This window comes from Triturus cristatus, chromosome 10, assembly GCF_964204655.1.
Source record: "Triturus cristatus chromosome 10, aTriCri1.1, whole genome shotgun sequence".
NCBI lineage: Eukaryota > Metazoa > Chordata > Amphibia > Caudata > Salamandridae > Triturus > Triturus cristatus.
The window spans coordinates 229,456,601-229,482,724 of record NC_140593.1 but is presented as its reverse complement, the minus strand read 5'-3'; the positions used below and the strand labels follow the sequence as shown (position 1 = coordinate 229,482,724).

Here is a 26,124-nt window from a genome sequence, read left to right as displayed (position 1 = left end):
ACTCAGCCGCCGGTGCATGATGGATCACGAATGGCGTCTGAACTCCGAAGTGGTGCAAGGCCTCTTTCAGCAGTGGGGAGAGCCTTGGTTAGATCTATTCGCCACCGAAGAGAACGCGCAATGTCAGCAGTTCTGCGCGTTGGAATTTCCAAGGCGGCACTCGCTCGGCGACGCTTTTCGTCACGAGTGGAGTTGCGGTCTGTTGTACGCCTTTCCGCCTATACCACTTCTGCCCAGAGTGCTGAAGAAGATCAGGCGCGACCGGGCCCAAGTCATCTTGGTGGCTCCGGATTGGGCACGAAGATACTGGTATCCCGAGCTACTCAGTCTGTTGACCGATCCCCCGATACGTCTGCCCCTTCGGGAGGATCTTCTGTCGCAGCAGCAGGGGACGGTCCTCCACCCGAACCTGTCCAGCCTCCACCTCCATGCGTGGAGATTGAGCGGCGGCAGTTGATGCCATTTGACTTGCCTCCTGAAGTCTGTGATATCATTCTGGCAGCCAGGCGTCCCTCCACGAAGTCGGTATACGCCTGCCGGTGGAACAAATTTGTGGCATGGTGCACAGCAAAGGCTGTGGATCCCCTTTCCGCCCCTCTTTCTGAGATTCTCCTCTTCCTTCTTTCTCTGGCCCGGCAGGGCTCTGCCCTGGGCACCCTGAAGGGTTATCTTGCTGCCCTCTCCGCCTTCTTGCGGCTTCCTGATCAGCCTTCTCTTTTCAAGTCCCCTGTGGTTACACGCTTTCTCAAAGGCATTACACACACGTTCCCTCCTGTCCCTTTTGTAATGCCTCAGTGGGACTTGAATCTGGTATTGACCTTCCTGATGTGCGCTCCCTTCGAGCCTCTTCACAATTGCCCTCTTCGTCTTCTAACTCTGAAGACTGCTTTTCTGGTAGCCATCACCTCGGCTAGACGGGTGAGTGAGCTCCAGGCTTTATCTTCAAAGCCTCCTTTCCTATCTGTTCATCCGGACAAGGTTGTCCTTCGGCCTCGTCCCTCCTTTCTTCCTAAAGTGGTGACTCCTTTTCACCTTGGGCAGTCTGTCACCTTGCCCACCTTCTTTCCGCCTCCGCATCCTTCCAAAGAGGAAGAGAGGCTCCACCGTCTGGACCCAAAACGTGCGCTCTCCTTTTATCTGGACCGCACAAAACAGTTCCGGGTGGACGACCAGCTTTTTGTTGGGTACGTGGGCGCTAAGAAGGGGAAAGCTGTGCACAAACGAACCATCTCTCGGTGGGTCGTTTTGTGTATAAAAATCTGCTATTCCTTGGCTAAAAAGGACCCTCCTGTTGGGCTGCGCGCCCATTCTACTCGGGCCACGGCGGCTACTACTGCCTTGGGACGGGGAGTCCCTTTGCAGGACATCTGTCAGGCGGCGACGTGGGCTTCTCTACACACGTTTGCCAGGCATTATTGCCTTGACAGCCAAGTCCGGAGGGATGGCTTCTTTGGCCGTTCTGTCCTCCAGGACTTTCTGGTGTGATCTTGGTTCGCAGACCCACCACCGGGGATGGTATTGCTTGGGTATCTATTCTAAGGTGAGGAATCTAACTAACGTGTTTCTTTCAGATGAACAAGTTACTAACCTTCGGTAACGATGTATCTGTAAGAAACATTAGTTAGTTAGATTCCTCACCGACCCTCCCATCCTCCCCGTTCTGCGAACTGACATCTAGGGTTAAGGTTGTCCTTTCAGGCCCCTAGATTTTATTTTTGGCACCAGTGTCGGTCTTTGCATGGCTCTGCGTTCCTGGCGCGGAAGGCTATGTACAAGAACTGACGTCAGCGCGCGAGGGCGGCGTCTAAGTACTCCGACGACGTCATCCCGGCGCACGACGCCGACGACGGACGCGGAGCCGCAGACGACGCCTAGCGACGCGCAAGGGGTATTGCTGACGAAAAATCTTCCGGATCCAGTCTGACGCCTGGGGATATTCTAAGGTGAGGAATCTAACTAACTAATGTTTCTTACAGATACATCGTTACCGAAGGTTAGTAACTTGTTCTTTAGTATGTTCTTTCATTTGCATTAGCTTCGCGTATATGGGCATTGAATAGAATAGTTTCTGATGGAAACTTCTATCCCCAGAGTCCTCACCTTGTGAAAATCCCCGGGTGCTAGAGTGGATATAGAAAAATAGTGGATATAGAAAAATTTCTTTCTGTTCCTTTAGATGGGGACCTAGAGCTCTGCTGCTGTTTTTTCTTCACTTGTGAATAGACATTATTCCTTCAGAAAATTTCCAGTGTGCTAGAGGAAACGCCTTCCAAAACTACAAGGTCGGAAACCATGTCTGTCAGATCCCTACACAGGTCCTTTCCAAGTCGAAGTTGAGAGTAATGTCATGATTTTTCTCCCAAAGTTCAAAATCTTTAGATAAATCAAAGAAAATCACAAGAAGTCCAGATGGGACTTGACCCCTTCCTGCCACACTTCAGAGAAGGCGTAAGGGCATCACCGTGCTTCCCGGACCTGCTTCAGTTCCACTAGGGACCTGATTCCATCTCTGGTCCCGAAGCACCCTGAGTTCCACCAACATGTGGTACTGCAGCATGCAGGGCAGGCTAGAGTCCGGGTTCGTGTGCCAGGAGGCTCTTCTCCTATGACCTGGCTGGATCATCAGGGCATTTCCCTCGTGGTGCTTTACCTGGCGCGATTGTTAAACGCCAGCATAGATAATCTTAGGTGGCAAAACTATGAGGATCATGAACCGCTGCTGCATCCGGAGGTGGCACAGGACAACTTTATAGTTTTAAGAATAAGAAAGCTCTCTCTGAGACTCATTCCGCATAGAGTGTAGCACGAGACTCATTTACACCTTCCCACTGCTACTTTGCCTGCCCTGAGATTTTAAGATCAGGGATGACCAGGCCCAAGTCAGCCTTGTGGCACCAGTTTGGTCCATGAGAGTGTGGAACCTGAAACTTGTGGATCTGAGAACTGCCTCCAGATCGAAAGGCTCTCCTGCCACAGAATCAGTGCATGGTATTGTATTGAGATTGAGAGGCAGCATTTGACTTCTTTTGATCTTCCTCCCAAGTTTCGTGATATGAACCTTGCGGCCAGGCCCACTGCCACAAAATCTGGATATACAAAGCACTGTTACAACTTTATTGCATGGTGTGGTACTGAACATGTGGACCCATTGCAGGCAAAACTGTTGGATTTGTTGTTGTATGCATTTGTTTTTAGCCGAGAATGGCCTTTATATGGGCAATGTTAAAGGTCATCAGTCAGCTCTTTTGGGCTATTTATGTTTGCTGGACCAACTGTCCTTGTTCAAATCACTGATTGTTATGCATTTCCTAAATGATTTGCAGCATATGTTTCCATCAACACGCTTTGTAATACCACATTGGGACTTAAATTTTGTCATCTGCTGTCTGGTGTTTATCCTTTTTGAACGAATGCTCAGTTGTTGATTGCCACTACTCCCCTTCCTTACCGTCTTCCTGGTGGTGATCAGATCTGCACGTCAGATGAGTGAACTTCAGGCCCTCTCAGTCCAGCTTTCTTAAACCACTTTTTTCCAATACAAATTGGTGCAAAGGACTCAAGCTGTGTTCCTGTGATTATGTCTTTTCACATTGGACAAGCCATTACTCTTCTGACCACCTTTGTACACATTATACCTCGAAAGAAGAAGAGAGATTCCTTTGTGTGGACCCCAAGAGAGAGCTCAGCCTTTTTACTGATTGTAACAAGGAACATACAGTGAAAAATCGGTTCTTTGTGTGGTTCTCCTGGGCAATGGGAGGGAAGTTGGTGCAGAAATGTATCATCTCTTTGTGGATAGTCCTATGCATCAAGATCTGCTATGCATTGGCAAAGAAGTAGCCTCCAGAAGGTCTGTGGGCTCACTCCACCAGTGCCAAAGCTGCTACCACTGTGTTGGCATGAAGAGTACTTGTCCTGGATATTTGTCAGGCAGCTACGCAGGCATTTGTGCACATGTTCACGAAACAATATTGCTTCAACAGTCAGGTCTGTCGAGATGGGCATTTCGTTTGCACCATTCCACAGACCCACCACCTTGGAAGGTACTACTTTAGTATCTAGTGACAAGGTAAGAAATCTGCAGTTAGAAGTGTCCATCAGAAGAGCTAATCATTTACCTTGGGTAACACACTTTCTGGTAGCTACTTTAGCTAACCACAACTTTCTCACTGAACTCCTGCCTCCCAATCAGTGGTATGATCTCTTCTGTCAACAATGATCCCAAAAGAGCAATGCACTTAGGTCTTTGCAGTTAGTTAGGGGGCTCCGAGTCTGAGTGAGGGCATGGATGGATTAGTGAAAGAAACTGACGTCAATGTGCCTAGAGAGAATTTTTGGGCAGCTCAGTTAGTCCCTTCCGGAGTGGAATGGCAATGATGTGGCATTGCACAATGCCACCTGGTGACGCATTTAATTTTTCTGATTTAGCCTGCCATCTGAGGATATAATCAAAGTGAGGAATCTGCGGTTAGACAGAGTATCCACCAGAAAGAGTAATAAAGAAGGTAAGTAGTTTGCTCTTTAAGGGAAGTTCTTTGTGTTTACTCATTCACAAAATAACAGATGCTTAAATATAATTTCTGTCAATAGTTACTATCTCATTAAGAAAGCGTGTACACCACACCTAAATTGCAAGATTATTCCTCTACCTGGAAGAGGATGCAGCTACTGTTCACCACACTGAGAAGGTAGATTATGCCAGAGGACAGCCACCTTCTTGTGGTGTACATAGTCACCAAGAGGTCAAACAGACACTTTATCTTTGCTAAAGAGGCTAGAATAGATTTTTGTGAGGAACTTCATTTACAGGGAAGTTATGATGACATCATATATCTCATCACCAGTAACATCCCCGAAACAGCTGTACTCCACTTCAACATCTAGTTATCTCATAGCCATAAATATAACCGAGCAGAGGTCTAGTACAGATGTTAAAAGCTTTCTCTCAGGTCTATGTTAAAAGCTTTCTCCAGGGCTGAGTGCAGACAGCACGAGAAATGGTGTATTTAACAACTTGCATAGCCTTTAGCAGAAGTGCTATAATGCTAATAGTGCAGGCCACAGGCTGAGAGTATAAGCGTATATATATATATATAATATCCATTTTTGGCATAAAGGAAATTAAGGGATTGTTCCAGAATCACAGGCTATTAAGCCGATGTTGGGATTCAAACCTGGTTCCCCAAGTTCCTAGGTCGGTAGCTCTAGCCACTTAAGAGTGAACTGAAAGAGACTTTGGAAGCAGAGGATCTATGTCGGCCCTATGCCACTTCATTATTTTAAGTGATGCTCTCAATATCCCATCTAAGTCCACTTTAACTGTTAATATCTAATTAATGGGCTAAGTGTGGCAGTTGTGCCCAGACTTGCATTCTGTGCTCGCTGTGCCACCGAATTCGAACTATTCTTCACTAATGAGTCCTAATTAGGCAGAAACTGGTCTCGAATTCCTTGTGTTCCCTTTGCAAAGGAACCTGGTCTGGCAGTTCGGCTTGCACTGTTGCTTTTGGAGCAGAACTAAGGCTGATTTGCATTAGACTGGTCTCTTTAGTAGCACAATTGATGGCGAAACGATGGTCTTTCAGCATTTGCCAGTGGCTGAGTTTATTGCATGCATTCCTTTAATCATTGTGTTGTTTGTTACTTTCAGAAACCGATTAGGAAAAGATACATTATTTGACGCTTTAGAGATTTCATCAATGATGTCAAGGATGAGATGTTATCTCTAAACTCATGAAACTCATAATGAGCTCCAATACCCAAAGGCATCTTGGCGCTAGAAGCCTGAAACCAGGAACTGGCAGCAGAAAAAAGTAGGTTGGAGTGTCAACAGCTAGGTCCTTAAACGTTTCCTGAAGGCAGCATGACTTTCAGTGAACCTAATATCTAGAGGCAGCGAGTTCCAAAGCTTAGCCGTAAGATAGGAAAATGATTTACCTCCCCGCCTTCTGCGTTTGTTCCTCAGAGCCACCATCTCTCTCTTGCTATTGGATTTCAAGTAATGGGTAGGAAAATACCATTGAAATCAGTGAAACTGGGACCTTAGTTATTGAGCGCCTGTGTGCCAAACACACACCTTTAATCATGGCCCTTTTTCATGATAGAAGCCAGTGGAGTTAATCTAGGTCTTTGGCTATCGACGGCAGCCTCTGAAGATTAAGGATGAGACAAGCTGCCACATTCTGCGCTAATTGGAATCAAGATTACAGTATTTCAGTAATCAAAGTAGGAGGCAGTTAAGGCCTTGATAACATTCTTGCATGATTTGCTGGGAATGACCGGTAATATTTTTTTAGTATCCGCAGAATTGCAAAACAGGAAGCTGAGACTTGATTGACAAGAGACTCAAAGGATAGGGAGCTGTCCAATACAACTCCCACATTTCTTGCAGAATCAACTGGCACTGGGAGTGCACCTAGCTCCTCTGGCAATCAGGCACTGGACCAAGGGGTCACATCCCTGCCAAACAGTAAAGCCTCTATCTTCTCGCCAAACCTCTATCTTCTCAGGCAAACTACCAATGCGGAGTGTACACAGTGTCAAATTTCTCTGAGAGGTCCAACAAGCTAAGAGAGGCAGAGCCAACCGTCCAAGCTCCCCTCTGATCTCACTTGCCACCGCCACTAGTACTGATACCGTACTGTGGCCACCTCGGGCACGTCCTTCAAACATAAGCAGTGGATTCATTTAGTCAGTTACACTACACTATTTCTGATTCAAGTCTCTCTCCAGGATCTTAGCAAAAAGAGGAAGCGGAGATATTGGCTTTAAATATTTCAATCCCATAGGATCTAGCGAAGGTTGTGAAAAAAAGAGGAATATCAGTGGGCTACTTCCAGATTTGAGGGAAGATGCCCACTTCAATAATAGTGTTATATAGGGCAATGAGATACGTGGAAATGATGTCTGGTAAAGGCTTAAGAATGTGGGGAGGACTGGGGTGGGTGCATTTGATTTGGGAGGTGTAATTCCCTATCATGCAGTTCCCTGAGGGCAGAAAATGTGTCCAAGATATTGACTTTACAGTTGTTAGTCTTCCCTAGGATAGAAAAGAGTCTCAGGAGTGTTAGCCACTGGAAACCTCAGATAAATACTCTCGATTTTCTCCTGAAACGTCCTGTCATCTTGTACCCCAGACAGACTCTACCGTTATTCTTTCACAAATAGAAAGGGGAGCTCTTTGATTTCTATTGTGTGGGATCCAGTTTTTTAAAATATAAAAATAGTCTTCAGGTCTGTTTGCTCATCATTCCATTCCATGAGGGTGATACCCTGAAACTGGTCCAAGGATGCTTGTTTCTGGTCCAGGGAGGACCTGGCTAGGCAGTTTGGATTGGACTGTGCTTATGGGGAGCAGGGTCAAGACTGATTTTCTTATGGCTAGGTTCAAACTAGGTTGGTGTGGTGAGGAAAATAAATTATGGATTTAGGCCCAGATCTCTGTACTGGGGGTGAGTGACATCGTTCAGCATTCTGTCTATCAATCTTTCTTTTTGCATTTGTCACACCAAGTGAGACGGGCTGACCAGCCGCGGGTCCCGTGCTAACCATGCCACTGAATTCAAGCTATCCTGGATGATGAGGAGTGATACAGCGAAACCTGTCGTAGGATGCTTGTTTCCGGTCCAGGAAGGACCTGACTTGGCAGTTCGGGCTGGACTATTCTCATGGAGAGGAGGGTCGAGATTGATTTGCATAAGACTAGGTCCAAACTGGGGTTGCTTGGTGAGCAAAAAAAAACCAATGGATTTAGGCCTACATCTATGTACTGGGGTGAGTGACATTGTTCAGCATTTCGTCCATCAATGTATTCTTTTTGCAACTTTCTAAAAGTGGCATTTTCAAAATTGTAATTTCAAATCCGTCTTCATCATAAGTTAGGATTTTTCATTACAATTCCAAAGACCCCAAACATCAAACATAAACTGCTTGCAGCTTATTAAATGTATTAAGGTAACTTCAATGGGAGAGGTAGGCCTTGCAGTAATGAAAAACAAATGTAGTAGTTTTTCACTATCAGGACATGTAAGACTTAAAAGTGCATGTTCTACTTTTTAAATGCATTGTGGCATGCCCTCTGGGCTGTCCACGGCCTCCGCCAGAGGTGAGTTAAATGTATTGAAAAGAAAGATTTGAGCCTTGTAAACGGTCACTCTGCCAGGTTGAAATGGCAGTTTATAACTGCACACACAGGCTGCAATAGCACACCTGAGATCTGATTTAAAGAGCTACTTAAGTGGGCGGCACAAAAAGGGCTGCAGGCCCACTAGTAGCATTTAATTAACAGTCCCTGGGCGCTGTAGTGCCTCTTTACTAGGGACGTGCAAATAAATTAAATGTGCCAATTTGGTAGAACGCAATCTTACCTTGTTTTAAGGAGCGTGCACAATTTACCACTGCTAACCAGTGCTAAAATGATTGTGCTGAGTCCTAGAACGAAGTCCGCAAAACAGGGGGTCTGAAGGCAATTAGTTGGGGGGGAAACTACACCCAGGCGCCAGGTCTAACAGTTGTGGTGATATTCTCTACCTGTGGACTCTTTTCTGTTCGTCCTAATGTGGAAGAAGATAGTACTTGGTGTAGTGCTGTCACTCTAGAGCCTAATCCTCCAGACGCCGACTGGCTGAGGAGGGTTTAACCACTACTCCATTCTGTATGATGCAGTGGGCAGAGCGAAAAGTGAATGCACCCTAACAAATCAGTGCATGAAGAAGCCTATCTGTCCATATATGTATGCACTTTATAATGATTTTTAATGAAAGAACAGGTGGCCTTGGCTAACGCCAGAACTAAAAAATGTGCCCTGTGTAAATCAGGAAATTTTGACGCGAGTCTCACTTCACATAAGTTATCTCCTGTGATGTCCACTTGAAGGATAATTGTTGTTTCCGAGAACACAGAATTATTGTCTTTTTCCCGAACTGGTCCTGTCAAGAGCCAACAGAAGCAACCCGCCATTCTTGACCTTGTGCGGTACTTAATTTGTACCGGAAGTTTCCGACGTGCCTCACTGGCACCTAATTTAAACGACAGTGGACTATTTTTGATTTTTGCCAACCTTCTCTATTTATTTCAGCCAAACTGTTTCAGAAATGAAAAGTGGAGGGCTGAAACGCATGGATCAGGATGACAAATGTCACTGGGTTGTACTAAAACTGTCAGGAAGCAGTCAAGCCTTGCTGTGCTTAATGTCAATGAATGTATTACATTAATGTTCTCCGTTTTTTAAACAATATTGTAAGTTTCCCGGAAGCTGAGCACATGCAGCAGCAATGCAGACCTTCCTTGGAGAAATGTACTTGCAGTAGCAGTGTGAGATTTCTTAACATTACAAACTAGGGGTATGGCTACCATTGGTGCAGCAAGTGCAGTGCCACCGGTACCCCAGGGTGTGAGTGGCCCTAATTGTGTTTGTCGTTCACTCCCCAATTGACTACGTTTTCTTATTTTACTTTATGTTTTTCAAAGTATTCTTAGGAAGAACTTACCGAATACTTTGAGCAAAGTGGGACTGGCGCACAAATGGGTAGTGTCAGAGTTACAAAAGAGAGTGGGACTCTTAAGAAATACTTTGCACATCAGCACTTAAGTATTGCATTTATGTTATGAATTAAGCACTGTCTGAGCTTGTGCTAAGATGTTGCCATTATTTCATTCCCCTTGATGTTCATGACTCATGTTCAAGGAAAACTATTTCCAACAGGCTGTAATGCAAAGCCCAAGCATGCTGCCGCGGCTGTCAACTCCCCCTTAGACAGACAGCCTCACTTTCTAGAATCTTAACCAGGGTATGATTTACAAAGTGATACGTGTTTTAAAGCTTCTGATGGATGCCCACGACTCCTTTGCTTATTTTCATTTCCTTTTTTATTTTCAGAGGAGTTTGTTCTGGCTGCACAGAAATTTGGTCAGGTTACACCCATGGAAGTAGACATCTTGTTCCAGTTAGCAGATTTATATGAGCCTCGCGGGTGAGTGGAGCACTCTCTTGTTTCTTGTTTAAATTGTAGAGTTAAGATATTAAAATACAAGGAATAAAGTGCTGTTGTGGTTTTCTTTGTTTTCGGCTACGCCAGTCAAATCTGTTGATGTTTTTTGCTTGTTCTCCTAGACGTATGACGTTAGCCGACATTGAAAGGATAGCTCCTCTGGAAGAGGGGGCGCTGCCCTACAACCTAGCAGAGGCTCAAAGGCAGGTATGGGATACATTGACATTGCCTGATGCATTATGTTCAGGCGCTTCCAGCCTCGTTGACTTAAAACTCAAGAAGTGCAAAAATGAGTGTCTGTGTGCAAGTGTGAGTTATAAAAAGATATGCATACTTTCGAGGCAGCCTAGTAAAAGTGGGTGCAAATCAACTCCCTTTTTTTATTTCACCAATATGTACATTTGAAATGTACCCCTAAAATATATGGTTGTCCAATTTTTCGTCCCCACTTTTTTTTCTAATGATGCATCTTCCTCCTCTTCATTATTAAGCTTGATAACTACATTCTGCTACTACCCCACTACTACCTTTCAAGCGCTCGCTTTGAAAATGTTCTAATTTCCGATATTATTACAAGTAGTATATTGAAAACAGTTGAGGTTATAAAAACGCACAATTTAAAGCATCTCTGCTTACTGCACCGAAGCAGCATTGCATAACCAGCTTGTGTTGGTTACCATGGATATATCCCAAACCTTCCAAGAATTTTTACCTAAATTGGCACACGAATTTCGTATAGCGTGACCTGTGCACTTGCTTCATTTAATGGCATTTTGCCATCATCTGAAAGAAGTTTGAACGGCTAGTAGAAAAGCACACACATGAAAAGTTTTAAAAAGGATTGACAATTCGTTGGAAACATTGGAGCTAGACTGTAATACAATCATGTTTTTTGCTGATCAGAAACTCAAAAAGCAGCAAGTATTTGCAAAGTATAGATTTGCTATCCTAAAATCAGATGAGCGCATAGAGGTGTTTTTAAAAAAAAACTGCATTTATCGGTTTTTACAGTTGTCATGAGGCAAACAGTACAGTTCAGTTATTCATTATTTATCACTCTCAGTATGTAATCAGATTGCGGTGTCTCTTATTTGAGAAAGCTATTTATAGCATGCAAACTAACCCTTTAACTTTCTAATCCCTCCCAGATCCCCTTACCCGTTGCAGGCCTTTTCCATACTCTAGGGATTAATATAATTATGTTGTATTATCTAGTTGTAATGCTGTCCCATCTGTGCTACCTTCCAACCTATTGCTCAATCCTTTAGATATGCTCGGGTATGTCCGAGTTAGCTTGGGGTCCCTTCCCGTCCAAGTTCTGTTGCACCGGGTTCCTCCGAGGAGACAGTCCCCCTGATGCGGATTCTGGGTCCTTTGCATTATCCACCAATGCTTCCCAGATCCTGGCTCTCTCAATTGATCCAATCCCCTGATGAGTGTTTCTAAGGCAAATCCTCCCCTCACATCCCGGCCATGTTTCCAACTACTGAAAGTCAGGCCCCTCAAGGTCCTTCCAATGTCGCGTTATTTCTCTTTTAGCCAGTATCCGGGCCAGGTCCTGAAATCTTCTGGTGACCCATGTTTTGGAGTTGTGGGGGGAACAGGCCCAAGAGACTGTGCGCATGGGTAGAGGGGTCTGGGTGCTCTATAATCGCTCCGATTGTGTTAGTGATTTCATTCCAGTAGTTCCTTAACTCCGGGCATGTCCAGAGCATATGGAAGAGTTCTGCCCCCACCTCTCCGCATCTTGGGCATCTCGCGTCGTCCCAGTGGAAGAATGTATTAATTCGTCCCAGGGTAAGGTATGCCCTATGTAGTGTAAAGAAATGTATTGAAACCTGGAATTTCTCGGGATCCTAAGGGTCCCAGCCTGTATATTTTCCCAATCTTTGTCTTCTAGGGGGGTATTCAGGTCCTCAGCCCATCTATCACGGAAACCGGTCAGCGGTTGAAGGGTATCTCTACCCAGAGCCCCATAGAGGCAGGTGACCACTTTGATTCTATCCCCCGCAGTACCAATGTAGCTACAAGAGGCATGACGTGGCGGTTTGGACATTTCCACCCCGCCCCCCCATTGTTCTCGGATCGCCGCCACAAACCCGTGCAATAAGAAATAGCCATGGGGGGGAAGTTGAATCCCTCTCGAAAGTCTTCGAGTTGGAGGAGTTCCACGTCCCTATATAGGTCTCCCCGTCGTGACGACCCCGCCTTTATCCAGTCTACGAGGCCCTCCCAGTGTCCCCCACGTGGTAGTATTCTTAATATCATTTTGGGGAGGTCAGATGAGTAGGCGTCTTTTGGAGGCAGCATCCCCAACAGCGCCGTATCACTTTTACATCGCCTGTGTCATCTATTGGACCTCTGCCTACCCTCAACAACAACTTGAATAGAAACATGCAAGTCTGACGTTAATGGAATCATGTGTTTGTGCCTGTGACTGCTGACATGCCAGCCAGCGGGCCAGCCACGGTAATTGAGCAGCGAGGTAATATCTTTCGAAATTGGGGACTGCAAGGCCCCCTTCCGCAGTCAGACGCTGCATTGTTTTCAGGGCTACCCTTCTACGCCCCAAGCCCCAGAGGCAACTCATCACTAAGGAGTGCAAGTCAGTATGACACTTTGGGGGTAGCCATATTGGAAGCACCGTGAAAACACATAATAATCGCGGTAGTGCCACCATTCTTAATAGCGCCACCCTCCCCACTAACGAAAGCAGGAAGCCTTTCCAAAACTTCATGCAGGTCCTCAAAGACTGTATGGCCGCCCCCAGTTTGCCCTCGAATATGTCGGGACGGAGTGGTATATTTTCACCTCTAGTATTCCAGGCATCTGAGTACCCATTGAAGGTTCCCCAGATCAGCGGTTCGGCCTGTCCTGATCCACATCAAGGGTCTTGTATAGAGCAGTCTGACCCATTTCAAGAAGCCTTGTCCCAGGCGCATTCTTTTCATGACTCCATACATGAACTCCCATTCAAGACTGTCGAAGTCCTTTTCAATATCAACAGCAAAGACCATCCCCTCCCCCCCCTACCCTGTCATGTGCCTCCATGATTATCATAAGGCACTGTATATTGAGCGCAGTATTTCGGCCTATCATGAATCCTGCCTGATCAGAGTGTATAAGGTCAGGCATTAATGGCTGGAGTTTGGTTCCTAGTATTTTGCTGAGTATCTTAAGGTTTAGGTTGAGCATGGCTAGCGGTCTGTACGTCCCACACTCCAGGGGGGATTTACCTGACTTGAACAGAGGGACTATCAGTGCTTTCCGGGTGGTACTAGGGAGGTGCCCTTCATCCATTGCCGCTGCAATCAAGTCAACCAGCCTGTGGGCTAATTCCTCTGCATAGGCAGCGTAAACCTCTAGGATTATCCTCTTAATAGATGCTCTTATCTCCTGTATGTCAATAGGGGTGCCCAACGTTTCCGCCTCCTCTGCCCTTATGGTGGGAAGTGGGATAGTAGCTAAGTATCTCCTAATAATTCCCTCTACCTGTCTTAGCCGGCTGCTACAGAGATTGGCATAGAACCCCACGAATCTCTAATTTATCTCCTCTTGCCGGTATAGTATACGTTCTTCACTGTCCCCAACTTCCAAGTATTGGGGAACCCCTCCGAGCTGGGTTAGCCAAAAAAGCCAGTAAGAATCCCGTTCTGTGTGCATCTGGTCCATATATCTCTTATAGTCGAAATTCTGCAAACTTTCCGTGTGCTTGGCCACTTCCTCCTTGGCGTCCAGTAGGGCCTGGCCCAGCTCATGATGCCCTGGTCTTGATCTTTCTTATGTACGGAGTGCCTGATCTGAGGCTTCTAGCTCTGTTTTGAGTGAACATAGGACTCTCACACAGGCTGCTGTGCTTCGGCCCCTAAGCACTACTTTAAAGGTGTCCGAATCGGTCAGCCTAGACGAGGTCGTGTTTACCTTGTCAGCAAAATAATTCGCAATGTGCCCTCTAATTTCTTCAAGGAATACCAGATCCTCTAGAGGTTCAGCTTTGAGTCACCATGTTGGTATACGTTGCTGCAAGCGGCCCCAACGTCTATGGAGGAGGGCTGGATTGTAGTCAGAGATTGTGCGTGTTAGATATTCCACTGATTAAGTCTGGGCACAAATGTCCAGGGAGCACAGGAACGTGTCCAATCTGACGTGGAGGTAATGTACCAGGGAGTAGTAAGAGCAATCTCTGCCCTCGGGGGTTCAGTTGTCCCCAGGAGTCTATTATACCCTATCTACTCTGCCAGTCCTTAAATGATCGCACTGTTTTATGCATTGGAGCATCTCTAAGCGGGGGTTGGGAACGGTCTTTTCGAGGGTCAGCTATGCAGTTAAAGTCCCCCCAACGATTACAGTCAGGGAGGTAGGCCACCAGTATATGTGAGATCCCAGCCAGGAAGGCCCCCTGATCTGTGTTAGGGCCATAAATGCTGACTATTGCTATGTCCCGGCCGTCTAGTCTGCCTGTTATTGCCACATAGAGGCTATCTGGGTCTATCACCTCCCCAGTGCTCTGGAATGGGATCCCTGCTCTTATCCAAACCATAACCCCTCCCCCCTCCCTCCTGGCGAATGCTGAATATGATGTGTAGTATGCTTGACCTCGCCATCTACGCTTAAGTGCCTCCCCTTTGTTAGCCAGTAGGTGGGTCTCCTGTAGGAGGGCTATGTGAACCCCTAGTTTATTCAAATAAGAGAACATTTTATAGTGCTTGGACATAGTGTGCATCCCCCTTATGTTCCACGTAATAATCATCTAGGATTGGGGGGGGGCAGACATTAGTGCAGGACTAGAATAGTGCAGGTGAATCCCACGAGCTTCAGTCTCTCCATGAATGAGGGCGGGAGCACACCTTTGATTTCTGGTGTATCGCTTTCTGGCCTTTAATTCCTGCAACCCCTTAAGTATTAGAACCACCACACCCCAACTCCCCCTCCCCAGGACAAGTGAGCAAACCCCCCTCATCCAAACTTATACAAACCATGAAAAACAATGTGCTCGTGGGGTAGAGCCATTCTCCCTCGCATCGGTAGCATCCTATTCTGTGGCCCCACCGGCCTCTCACCCACCCAGTGAATATTTCAAAAATTAATCATCATACCCCCGGGGGAAAGCCCATCTCCCACGGCCCCCCCCAGTCTTATCTCAGGGTGCATTTGTGGGTGTCTTTCATCCCCTCCTCTTGGTCCCTTTTTATACCTGCGGCAATGGAATGAGGTCAGATGATCTCGCCTGCTGTCCCAGGGGTGACAGTCGGCATGTCGTGGCTGTGAACCCCCCCCCCCCTCCCCCCCCCACCCCATCGGGATGGAGCTGTGGTCTGAATCAGTCTTGCTCTTCATCTCCAGCTAGAGAGGATGCTTTGCCTATGTTGGGTGCATACTGCCGCCACCACTTTTTCTTGCTGCTTTACGGCTCTGGAGGGGGCCACAATATGTCTATTTCAGTCTCCCTGTTGTTGGGTGGCCACTCTCATTGTTGATCCAGGGGGGTGTGTCTGGTGGTTCTTTGAAGACTCCTGGGGTGTATTTAAGAATTGAGTACCCATCAGGGTCACCACTATAAGATGTGCCGGAAAAAGCATAGCAAATTGTACTTCCATGTGGTCTAGTTTTTTCTTTACTGCTAGGTAAGATGACCATTGACTCCGAACCTCTCTAGAGAAATCAGGGAAAATTCTGACAGTGCTGTTGTCCACTATTAGATGGTCTTTATGCCGGGGCTGTCGGATTATTTGATCTCTGTCCTTGTAAAAAAGAAGGCGCGCCACCACCTGTATTGTGAGGGGAGTTAGGGGGGGCAGATGGAGCCCCCAGGGCAGCCTTGGTCCACAGGGTAATATTCAATGGGGATCGGCCGGCAGGAGTCCCTCGAGGAAGGCTCCTCCTCCATCAGATGTTGGCCACGCCCCCTGGATGCATAGAGGTGTTTATAAGCGTCCTTTAGTTTTTCTTGTATGTGCTATATGTAGGCAAAGGCTTAGATACATTGAGTGAGTGCTTGGACTGGCAGTCACAAGTGGGCTTTTACTGCTTCGGGATGTAATGTTCTTTAACGGGGTGTGTCTTCAACTCTTTTCTAAACTATAGAAGGTGTTTGGGGGTTGTGATGGATATGGGTGTGATGGTGCAGGTCTTAGATGCAGAGTTAGAGGAGGATTGTCTCTAATTTTTGGCTTTCTTGCCCTTCTCCATTTCTGATGGTGTATGTTCAGTGCATGTGACGAGAGCCTCTGGGGATAATACGCTTGTCTGTCAGATAAATGGGGTTGCTGTTCATGATAGCTTAATGAATAAGTAGCTTACCTTCGGTAACACCTTATCTGGTAAAGGCTCTATCTAGCCACAGATTCCTTACCTTAGAATTATGCCCTGGTGTCAGACTGTATTCCGAAATTTTCGTGAGCAGTACCACTATGCGCTGGTAGGTGGCATATTTCGGCTCGGTGTGGTTTCGTTGTCCGCGCCGGAAATGACGTTCACAGTGCTTATATAGGCACCACCCAGGCGTTCTGATGTAAGTTACTTTTTGTGACTTTCCATGCCAGAAGTGCAGAGCCACGAAGTACACTGACCACAGGTGTGGAAAACTAGGGCCCTGAAAGGGGAAAGCCCTGTCCCTAGAGATCCGGTCACAGAGCGGGGAGTATGGTTGGGTCGGTAAGGAATATGCTGCTAGATAGTCTGTACCAGATAAGGCGTTACTGAAGGTAAGTAACTAGATTATCTAATTGACTTCTAGCCGCAGAATTCTTACCTTAGAATAGATACCCGAGCAATACCTTCCCGGAGGTGGGTCTGCAGACCAATCTCACATGAGGAAGTTCTGCAGGACCGAACAGTCAAAGTGCCCATCCCCACGGACCTTTCTGGCCAGGCAGTAGTGCTTGGTAAACGTGTGCATGGAAGCCCACGTTGCTGCTTGGCAGATGTCCAGGCCAGGAACTCCGTGAGCTAACACAGTGGTTGCAGCTTTATCTCCGGTGTATTGAGCGTGCAAACCCTCAGGGTATTGCTTCGTAGCCAATGCTAGCAGACTTTGATACAGAGAATGATCCATCGGGAGATGGTTCTCTTCTGTACAGTCTGTCCTTTCTTTGCACTGACATAAATGTAAATGTGTATGTGCTTGTATAGCGCCGAATCACCCCTGGGGGTATCTCCGCGCTGTACTCATACCGCTGTAGGAACCCTTCCTGGCTATCCGTGTGAAGTGTCCACTCCTTGGCACCCCCATGGTGAAGCCAGGCATCCCAGCGCTGTTGGGGCCGTTGTGGAGACTAAGCAAGCTATTGCCCAGAGTTGCAGCGTGGGACCCATGATTAGAATAGGCACTGATGCGAGAATATCAGGTCCGAGGAATTTATAGCCCGAGACCCTGCCGCGTCGGGAATCGAACCCTGGTCCCGGACCAGTGCTCTGCATCGAGGTCTGCCACTCTAACCATTGAGCCACACTTCTCCACCCCAGGAAGAGTTGGTCCTCGACCCAAAACTCTCATGTGCTGTCAAGTTAGAACGACCATGCTCTTTTTGGGTACGGGCGTTGATGTCGCTCCTCTTTTTTGGAGGTATGAGGCAGAATGTAAAAAAGTAGGCAAGGTGATGGATTGGCCTATATCAAATGGGGTGACCACTTTCAGAAGAAAGGAAGCTATCGTACAAAGCACCAGGTTGTCTGGGTAGATAGTAAGCTAAGAAGGCTTGTATGGCAAAGCCTTATGCTCACTGACCCTTCAGGCAGATGTTATAGCCATGAGAAAAGCCGTCTTGAAGGTAAGGAGCCTGAGTGGACAGTTGTGCAGAGGCTCAAAGCGAGCGCACATAAGGAAAGTGAGGCTGAGATTGAGGTCCCACTGGGGCATAACAAAAGGAGTGGGGGGGGGGGGGGGGCGCAGTATGTTCCAAACCTTTCACAACCCTATATACAATAGGAGATTGGAAAAGAGAAGTTTGGTCAGGCAACCAAAGAAAAAGAGATTTCAGAAAGATATCCCTTGACAGTGCCCAGAGCAGAGCCCTGTTGGACAGGGGAAAGACTAAACAGGAGAACCTGAGAAAGGGGGCAGAAAGGGTATCTGTGTGTCTTTCTGAACTATGAAAAAGCACTGGATTAGTCTCACCCAGTGTCCCCTTCTTGCACTCCTTGGGGTTCAAGGCCCTCTGATTTCAGTTTGAAAAAATGAATTTATTCAAATGTTTTGCTGTTTTCTGCATGTTTATTGACTTCTTTTCAACTCACAATGTTTTCCATTGCATGCAAATTGAGTGTCATAATTTCATATGATTTTTTCTTTTTAACAATTAAACCTCGACATTACTGTATTCCCAATGCATTTCGGGAAAAATCCCTTCATCAGGGGAATGGTCTGAAACAAAAAAGTAATAAACCAAAATCAATCGCTGATCGGCTCCATAATGGTTGTAATTTTTATGTACTTTCATGCTTAGAAAGGGTTTCGTAAAGAGAACAAGGTGCACAAAAGTTAGAAAACAGGTTGCACTGAAAAAATAAAGAGTAGTGAAGATAGTTCAATAGGAACATGTGCCAATGAAAATAATCGTCTCCGGTGTAACATAAACTCGTGCATTCCCTAATGCGTTAATCCGCGTGAAAGCAAGCCGTTGCAGATTCAGTGAAAGTGTGTTAATCGGAGGGAAGCGGAATCCAATAACCCAAAGTTTTGTGGTTCGTTAAAAAATGGTGGCAAGGATGCCTAAGCAAGCGCAAATAGCTAACTGTCGTACAGGCGGTGATAATGCATTAATTTCAAGTGACCGATTCTAATGAAGGTGAAGGAGAAAAACATAAAAAGTGCTGCATTTAAACTGAGAAAATCTACCCAGTAAATATTGAAATGCCGGGTCAAATTTAGCGTTGAGTCTGTATAAACAGCTTAAATTTCAAATGCGACTCCGGAACTGAAAGAAATTAAAGCGGGGAGTAAAAAATCTATAAAGTAATGAGCTGCAGAGAAAGCAAGTCACTGTGTGAACAGTCAAAGTAGCTTACCAAGTGTCAGAGTGAAGAACTCATCCCGGAACGCTCGGAACTTCTACGAGTTTCTGCCAAAACTACCCAAGAGTCTTATGGGTGTACGTAAGCCCATGACGCTTAAAACGTGTTTTCCTAACGACGGGATCAGATTAAGCAAAAATAAAAAGAGGACTGGACGGAACTAACGCCATGTGTAAAACGGACGATAAAAAAACCAGTGAAAAAAACTCGATAAAGATGCGACATCTGTGAGTGTGTAGGAGAGAAGAAAGATTAGCTAGAATGAGTGGAAGATATGAGGAGACTGTAAGGAGAACTTCATGTAAATCTCAAAAAAGGACAAATATTTTTCATATGTTATCAAAGTCATGCAATATAAATCACCAATAGAAGTGCTGTTATTGTTCATATGATGACGGGAGCAAGGGATGGTAATCCATGTCAATGCCGTCAATTATTTTACAAAAAAACAACTGTATTCTAAACGATCATTAAAACCCTTCGGTTGGCATGGGTCCAATTTTTTTTATCCAGATCAGTTCTCGTTGTAACAGACGTTTTCTGTTATCGACACCTTCAAGGAGAGGAACCAATTCTAGTACCAGAAATTGGCTGATGTGTTTCTGTGTAGTGAAATGGATCGCTACCAGTGACTTCTCTGAATGATTTCTGATGTTACTTTTATGTTCTGTTAGGCGGACCTTTATCTTCCTTTCAGTTTTTCCTACATATGTCAAGCCACATGGGCACTTATTAATTTTCCCTCAAGTCAACTCTTTGTAAGAATAATCCGAAGTTTACAGAACGTTGGTATGCAATCCTCAACAAATGCTTGCTCGATTTAATTTTATTGATTGCTGATGAATTAGAAAAAGTAATTGAGGATCATGAAAAGGAAATCGACCAAATCAAGAGACCTAAACACCAAACTGTCAGCTGATGAACTAGACACATTCTTGAATGATATCAACAAACAACTTGACAGCTATGGCAAAGAAATTGACGAAAGAAAAATACGAAAATATAAGAGAGACACAATAGACTATAAACTTGGCGAAGTTTATAGTTGGGCAGATATCTATGCCCAGCGCAGACAACAACGTCCATTTTCCAACGGGTCAACTGATGGTGTTTGTTCAACATCCAATGAGTCTATTAAGAAACCAGGACCTAACAGAGACCGTCCCAGCAAAGAAATCAACATTCCTGACAACAGCACTATACCATCAACCATCTCTACAACCGGCACTCATTTTTTAGAGAGAGGCCATCATGTAAGCGTCGAACCCGGAGGGCAAAAGCCAGCAAGAAGCAAAGATCAACCAATAGCCAAATCAACCCGGAGTCAACGTTGATCATTAACATTTCGAATACCACATTAACCAACTTCCAGATAAAGACACTGTAAAAAGGTACATCCTTTATACCTACCCACCATTCCAATGACTTAGAAACTGAGATTTCCGTATTCAAGTTTGAGAAGCTTACGTCTGAAGCATTTTTTCAAAAACGTGGCAACAGTCGAAACATCCTCTAGCCAAGATACCACCATGGGATTGAAAAAGAAAAGCACCTTCATGGCACCTTTGAGTCATAAAACGCTGGATTCTTATGAAACAGTTATACTTGAGGAACTTCAAGAAATACACAAAAAACACAACCCAAAAGCCTCTAATTTAACTAACAAAGAGATAGGCCATCTACAGCATTGCTAACAATACCAACATCACTTGCTGTAAAGCCGATAAGGGGGGTGCTTTGGTGATCCTTGACACTCCATTTTACTTGCAGAGCGTGGAGGAACATGTCCATGATGCATCTATCTACTTGAAATTACCTAACAATCCCACAGAAGAGTTCCAAACAATTCTACAATCCATAGTTGTGAGAGCATGCGAAATGGGCACCATTACAGAAAACTGCAAAAATACCAGTTACTTGATCACCTCAGAAGCCCTACAATATACATGCTACTCAAAGTACATAAAAATCTACAAAGGCCACCATTTCGACCCATCATTTCTACAATAAATACCATCCATGAACCAACTGGGAAATACATTGACTGTCACAACCACTCGTTCAGAACATGTCCACTTATTTGCGTGACACCACAGATTTTGTGAACAAGATTAACAACATACAATTGGATGAAGACACACCTACCTTGCTATGTACAATAGACGTTTGTTCTTTATATACATCCATTCCTCATCAACAGGGCATAGAAGCAGTGGAATCTTTTTTACTTAACCATCCAATTGACGAAGGATTAAAGGTATTCCTTTTGGAGTTACTTCAATTCACCTTATTTCATATTTATTACCGCTGGAACAAAGAATATTATCAACAATTGTCCAGAACTTCCATGGGCAACTGCGCAGCACCTTGTTATGCTAATCTCTACATGTACCGCTTTGAAATGGACAACATTTTATCAAACAACATCTGGAGTACACATTTGATTGCTGATTGGCGTTACTTTGATTTGATGATATTTTCTTAATATGGAAAGGCCCACATTCTGATTTGTTACAATTTCTAGATCATAATAACAATGTCGATGATCACATAAAATTCACCAACAACATTGATTTGAACCAAGTACCATTTTTGGATGTACTTGTATCTAAGCAAGGCAATAAACTGGAAACCAATTTGTATATAAAAAGCACTGACATGAACAACACCTTACATTACAACAGTTGTAATCAGGTTTCTTTAAAAAATCTTTTACCATATTCCCAGTTTTTGAGAGCTAAAAGAATCATATCTTAACAGTGAGAATTTCGATACCAACAAAACCAACCTAATTACCAGATTCAAAGAAAGGAAATATCCTGCTGCTGTATTGGAAAGTGCTATACACAGAGTAGAACACATTGAGCGAGATCAACTACTTATGAGCAAAAACAAAGTTAATCAAGTAACAGACCGGTGTTTGTATCTACATTTTCAACCAGAAGTCACCTCATCAGAAGAACTATTTTGAAATATTGGCCAATGCTTAGGAATGAAAGAGACTTCAACGGAATCTTTGAAATCAACACATTGTTCGTATACCAACGCACAAAAAATCTGAAGGAACTACTAACTAAACCAGGTCATGCTAGCGAAGAGATTTATAAAGGTACCATTCCATGTTTAAATTGCGGACACTGCAACAATATTATTAAGGGAACCACCATAAGACATCCTTCTAAGGGTACTCCTATCCAATTGTGTACCACAGCTACATGTGATTCTAAAAACTTGATCTACTTATTGAAGTGCCCATGCGGCTTGACATATGTAGGAAAAACTGAAAAAGGAAGATAAAGGTCCACCTAACAGAACATAAAAGTAACATCAGAAATCATTCAGAGAAGTCACTGGTAGCGATCCATTTAGCTACACAGAAACACATCATCAGCCAACTACGATTTCTGGTGCTAGAATTGGTTCATCTCCTTGAAGGTGTCGATAGCAGAAAACGTCTGTTACGACGAGAACTGATCTGGATAAAGAAATTGGACTCAAGCCAACCAAAGGGTTTTAATGATAGTTTAGAATAAAGTTGTTTTTTGTAAAATAATTGACGTCATTGACATTGATTAACATCCATGGCTCCCGTCATCATATGAACAATAACAGCACTTCTATTGGCGATTTATATTGCAGGATTTTGATAACATATGAATAATATTTGTCCTTTTATGTGATATACATGAAGTTCTCCTTACATTCTCCTCATATCTTCCACTCATTCTAGCTAATCTTTCTTCTCTCCTACACACTCACAGATTTCGCATCTTTATCACGTTTTTTTCACTGGTTTTTTATTGTCCGTTTTACACATGGCGTTAATTCAGTCCAGTCCTCTTTTTATGTTTGCTTAATTCGATCCCCGTCGTTAGGAAAACACATTTTAAGGGTCATGAGCTTACGTACACCCATATGACTCTTGGGTAGTTTTGGCAGAAACTTGTAGAAGTTCCGAGTGTTCCGGAATGAGTTCTTCACTCTGACACTTGGTAAGCTACTTTGACTGTTCACACGGTGACTTGCTTTCACGGCAGCTCATTACTTTATAGATTTTTTACTCCCCGCTTTCATTTCTTTCAGTACCGGAGTCGCATTTGAAATTTAAGCTGTTTATACAGACTCGCAACGCTAAATTTGACCCGGCATTTCGATATTCACTAGGTAGGTTTTCTCCGTTGAAATGCAGCACTTTTTATGTTATTCTCCTTCACCTTCATTATAATCGGTCACTCGCAATTAATGCATTATCACCGCATGTACGACGGTTAGCTATTTGCACTTGCATAGGCATCTTACCACCATTTTTTAACGGGCCTCAAAACTTTGGGTTATTGGATTCCACTTTCCTCCGATTAACACACTTTCACTGAATCTGCAACGGCTTGCTTTCACGCGGATTAACGCATTAGGGAATGCAGGAGTGTGTTACACCGAAGACCATTATTTTTATTGGCTCATGTTATTTTTGAACTATGTACGCTACTCTTATTTGTTCAATGCACCCTGTTTTTAACTTTTGTGCACCTTGTTCTCTTTACGAAACCCTCTTTAAGCATGAAAGTACATAAAAATTACAACCATTATGGAGCCGATCAGTGAATGATTTTGGTTTATTACTTTTTTGTTTCAGACCGTTCCCCTGATGAAGTGATTTTTCCCGAAATGCATTGGGAATACAGTAATGTCGAGGTTTAATTGTTAAAAAGAAAAAATCATATGAAATAATGACGCTCAATTTACATGTGATGAAAACGTGAGTTGAAAAGAAGCCAATAAACATACAGAAACCAGCAAAACATTTGAATAAATTCATTTTTTCAAACTAAAATCAGAGGGTGTTGAACCCCAAGGAGTGCAAGGAGGGGACACTGGGTGAGACTCAGCGGTGCTTTTTCATTAGTCATTGATTCTACTCCCTAAGGTCAGGGGGCGCTACCCTATTTGCACCAAAGCTTATTAACCCAAAAAACTATTTTTTTAACTTCATGATTAAAACAGTGTGCCTCACTAACACCATATTAGAATCTTTCTGAACTATGCCACAAATTTTGCCTAACGGCAGGGTTAAACCATCTTGGTAGAGGGTTACCTGGCTGCCAAGATAAAGTTTCAGACCTCGGGTGTTGGGTAGAAAGCTGTCCACTGTTGCCGTTCAATCTGCACGCAAAAAAAGCGGAGCAGTGACCGGTTCGGGTGGAGAACCCTTCCCTGCTGCTGTGACAGAAGATTCTCCCGAAGGGGTAGCCTGATTGGAGGACTGATGGCCATGCTCAACAGCTCAGTATACCAGACTATCTGTGCCTATCCTGGCTCCACAAGGATGTCCTGGGTCCGGTTGTTCTTGATCTTCTTCAGAACTCTGGGCAGGAGTGGTATGGGCGGGAATGTACACAGTAGGCTTGAGTTCCACTTAAGACAAAGAATGTCTCTGATCAAAAGCCACCTTGGAAACCGCACCGTGTAGAACTGCTGACGTGCATTCTCATCCGTGGCAAACCGATCCAACCAAGACTTTGCACCATCCGGATGGAGATTCCATTCATGATCCACTAGGCATTGTCAGCTACGTTTGTCTGCTCTGGGGTTCAGAGAGCCCACCTGATGTTGAACCACCAGGGATATGCCCTGCTATTGCAGCCATGTCCAGAGATGCGGTAGGTCCATGGCCCTACCCCACCCTGTTTGTTGCAGTACTACATGGCGGTGGTGTTGTCCATGAACACTTGCACAAGCCTTCCTTGGATGGAGGGTAGAAAGGCTGTAAATGCCAATCGGGTCACTCGGAACTCCAACAGGTTCATGTGGTGTCCGGATTCCGCCAGAGTCCTCTGATCTCCCCTTCTCCATGATGGCTGCACTGTCCCAGGAGTGACGCACCTGTCACTACTGTCAGATCTGGTTGGGGAAGGGGTCTGCCGATGACCTAAACACAGTTCGTAAGCTACCACTGCAGGTCCTTCCCAGTTTCGTTTGAGATCTGGACCATGTTAGAGAGATTCCCTTGATGCTGTGCCTATTGGAAGTTCAGGTTCCATTGCAGAGTCTGCCTATGCCAACAGGCATATGTCGCAAGCAGGATACAGGAGGCCATGAGGCCCACCAGCCTCGGAATCCGTCTCACCAAAATCCATAGGGATGTTGCAGTCCGGGGCCGTGGGGGAGGGTACCAGGAGCGTTGGCCTCTGGACTGGTGCCAGGGAAGGTTGGGACAACACGATCAGAACCATTCTGGATCCATCAGTGTATCCTTGGGGTCCAACTGGTGCAGCAGGCGTGGATCCAGCAGGGGTCCCTTCCAAACCCATGGGGTCCGAAGGCACTCCGGCAGGAATTGGCTGTTCAAATATGAGGTGCATGGCCTCCTAAAATTATCAAAGCAGGGTGGGGGTTGCTCTGACTCACTTAAACTTGGGGAGGCGCAGAGCCGAACCGGACGCTGGCTAAACCGCGTAGCCAGGCCTTGAGTGGTGACGCTCCCTCGTCTCATCAGCCGATGAACGAAGAGAATTTGAAGCACTCTTTGACTTCTCTTTAGACTTACCTGAGTGGCTCAACGACTAGGATTGCAACAATGACCTCAGGCTCCACGACTGCTCCCGAGACCTTCCTCTCGACCGGGACATCGGTCGTCGCAACATCGAGCTACTAGAAGTTTGAGGGACTCCCTCAAGGTCTTTGGGTGCATGACATGGCAGTTTAGACAGCCCCTGTGCTGGGCTTAGACCAAGTCCCAAGCAGGACGTGGTCCCGCTCAAGGCACCAAAGACAAACAGGGTGTGGGTCCATCACTGACATCTGCAGGTGATAGGCGATGCATGGCTTGAAGCTGGCCTTCCTAGATGACGTATTCCTGTCACACCCGGAGGATATCCTCAAAAAGAGTTGACAAAACGCAGAAAAAACCTGGTAAAAAATTACTAAGCGATAGCTCTTCCCAGATCTGCGCTGACTGACGTGGAAAGAACTGACAACAGCGCACCTGGGTGATACCTTTATAGGCACCGTGACCGTCATTTTCGGCGCGGATGACGCCAACGATGTCACGCGGAGTAGAACTTTGCCACCTACTGGTGAACAGATTTATACCAAATTACAAAAAGCACTATTTCTGATGGATACA

General features: G+C 45.2%; 1 protein-coding gene across 1 annotated transcript in view; it reads left to right on the top strand.

Annotated features, from left to right (window-relative positions):
- SLC25A13 (solute carrier family 25 member 13) overlaps window positions 1-26,124 on the top strand; it is a 772,629-nt gene that overhangs the window by 322,326 nt on the left and 424,179 nt on the right. The window contains exons 8-9 of the mRNA XM_085630870.1: window positions 9,878-9,971; window positions 10,112-10,196. Coding sequence (XP_085486996.1) covers window positions 9,878-9,971; window positions 10,112-10,196 — 179 coding nt within the window. The remainder of the gene's footprint in view (window positions 1-9,877; window positions 9,972-10,111; window positions 10,197-26,124) is intronic.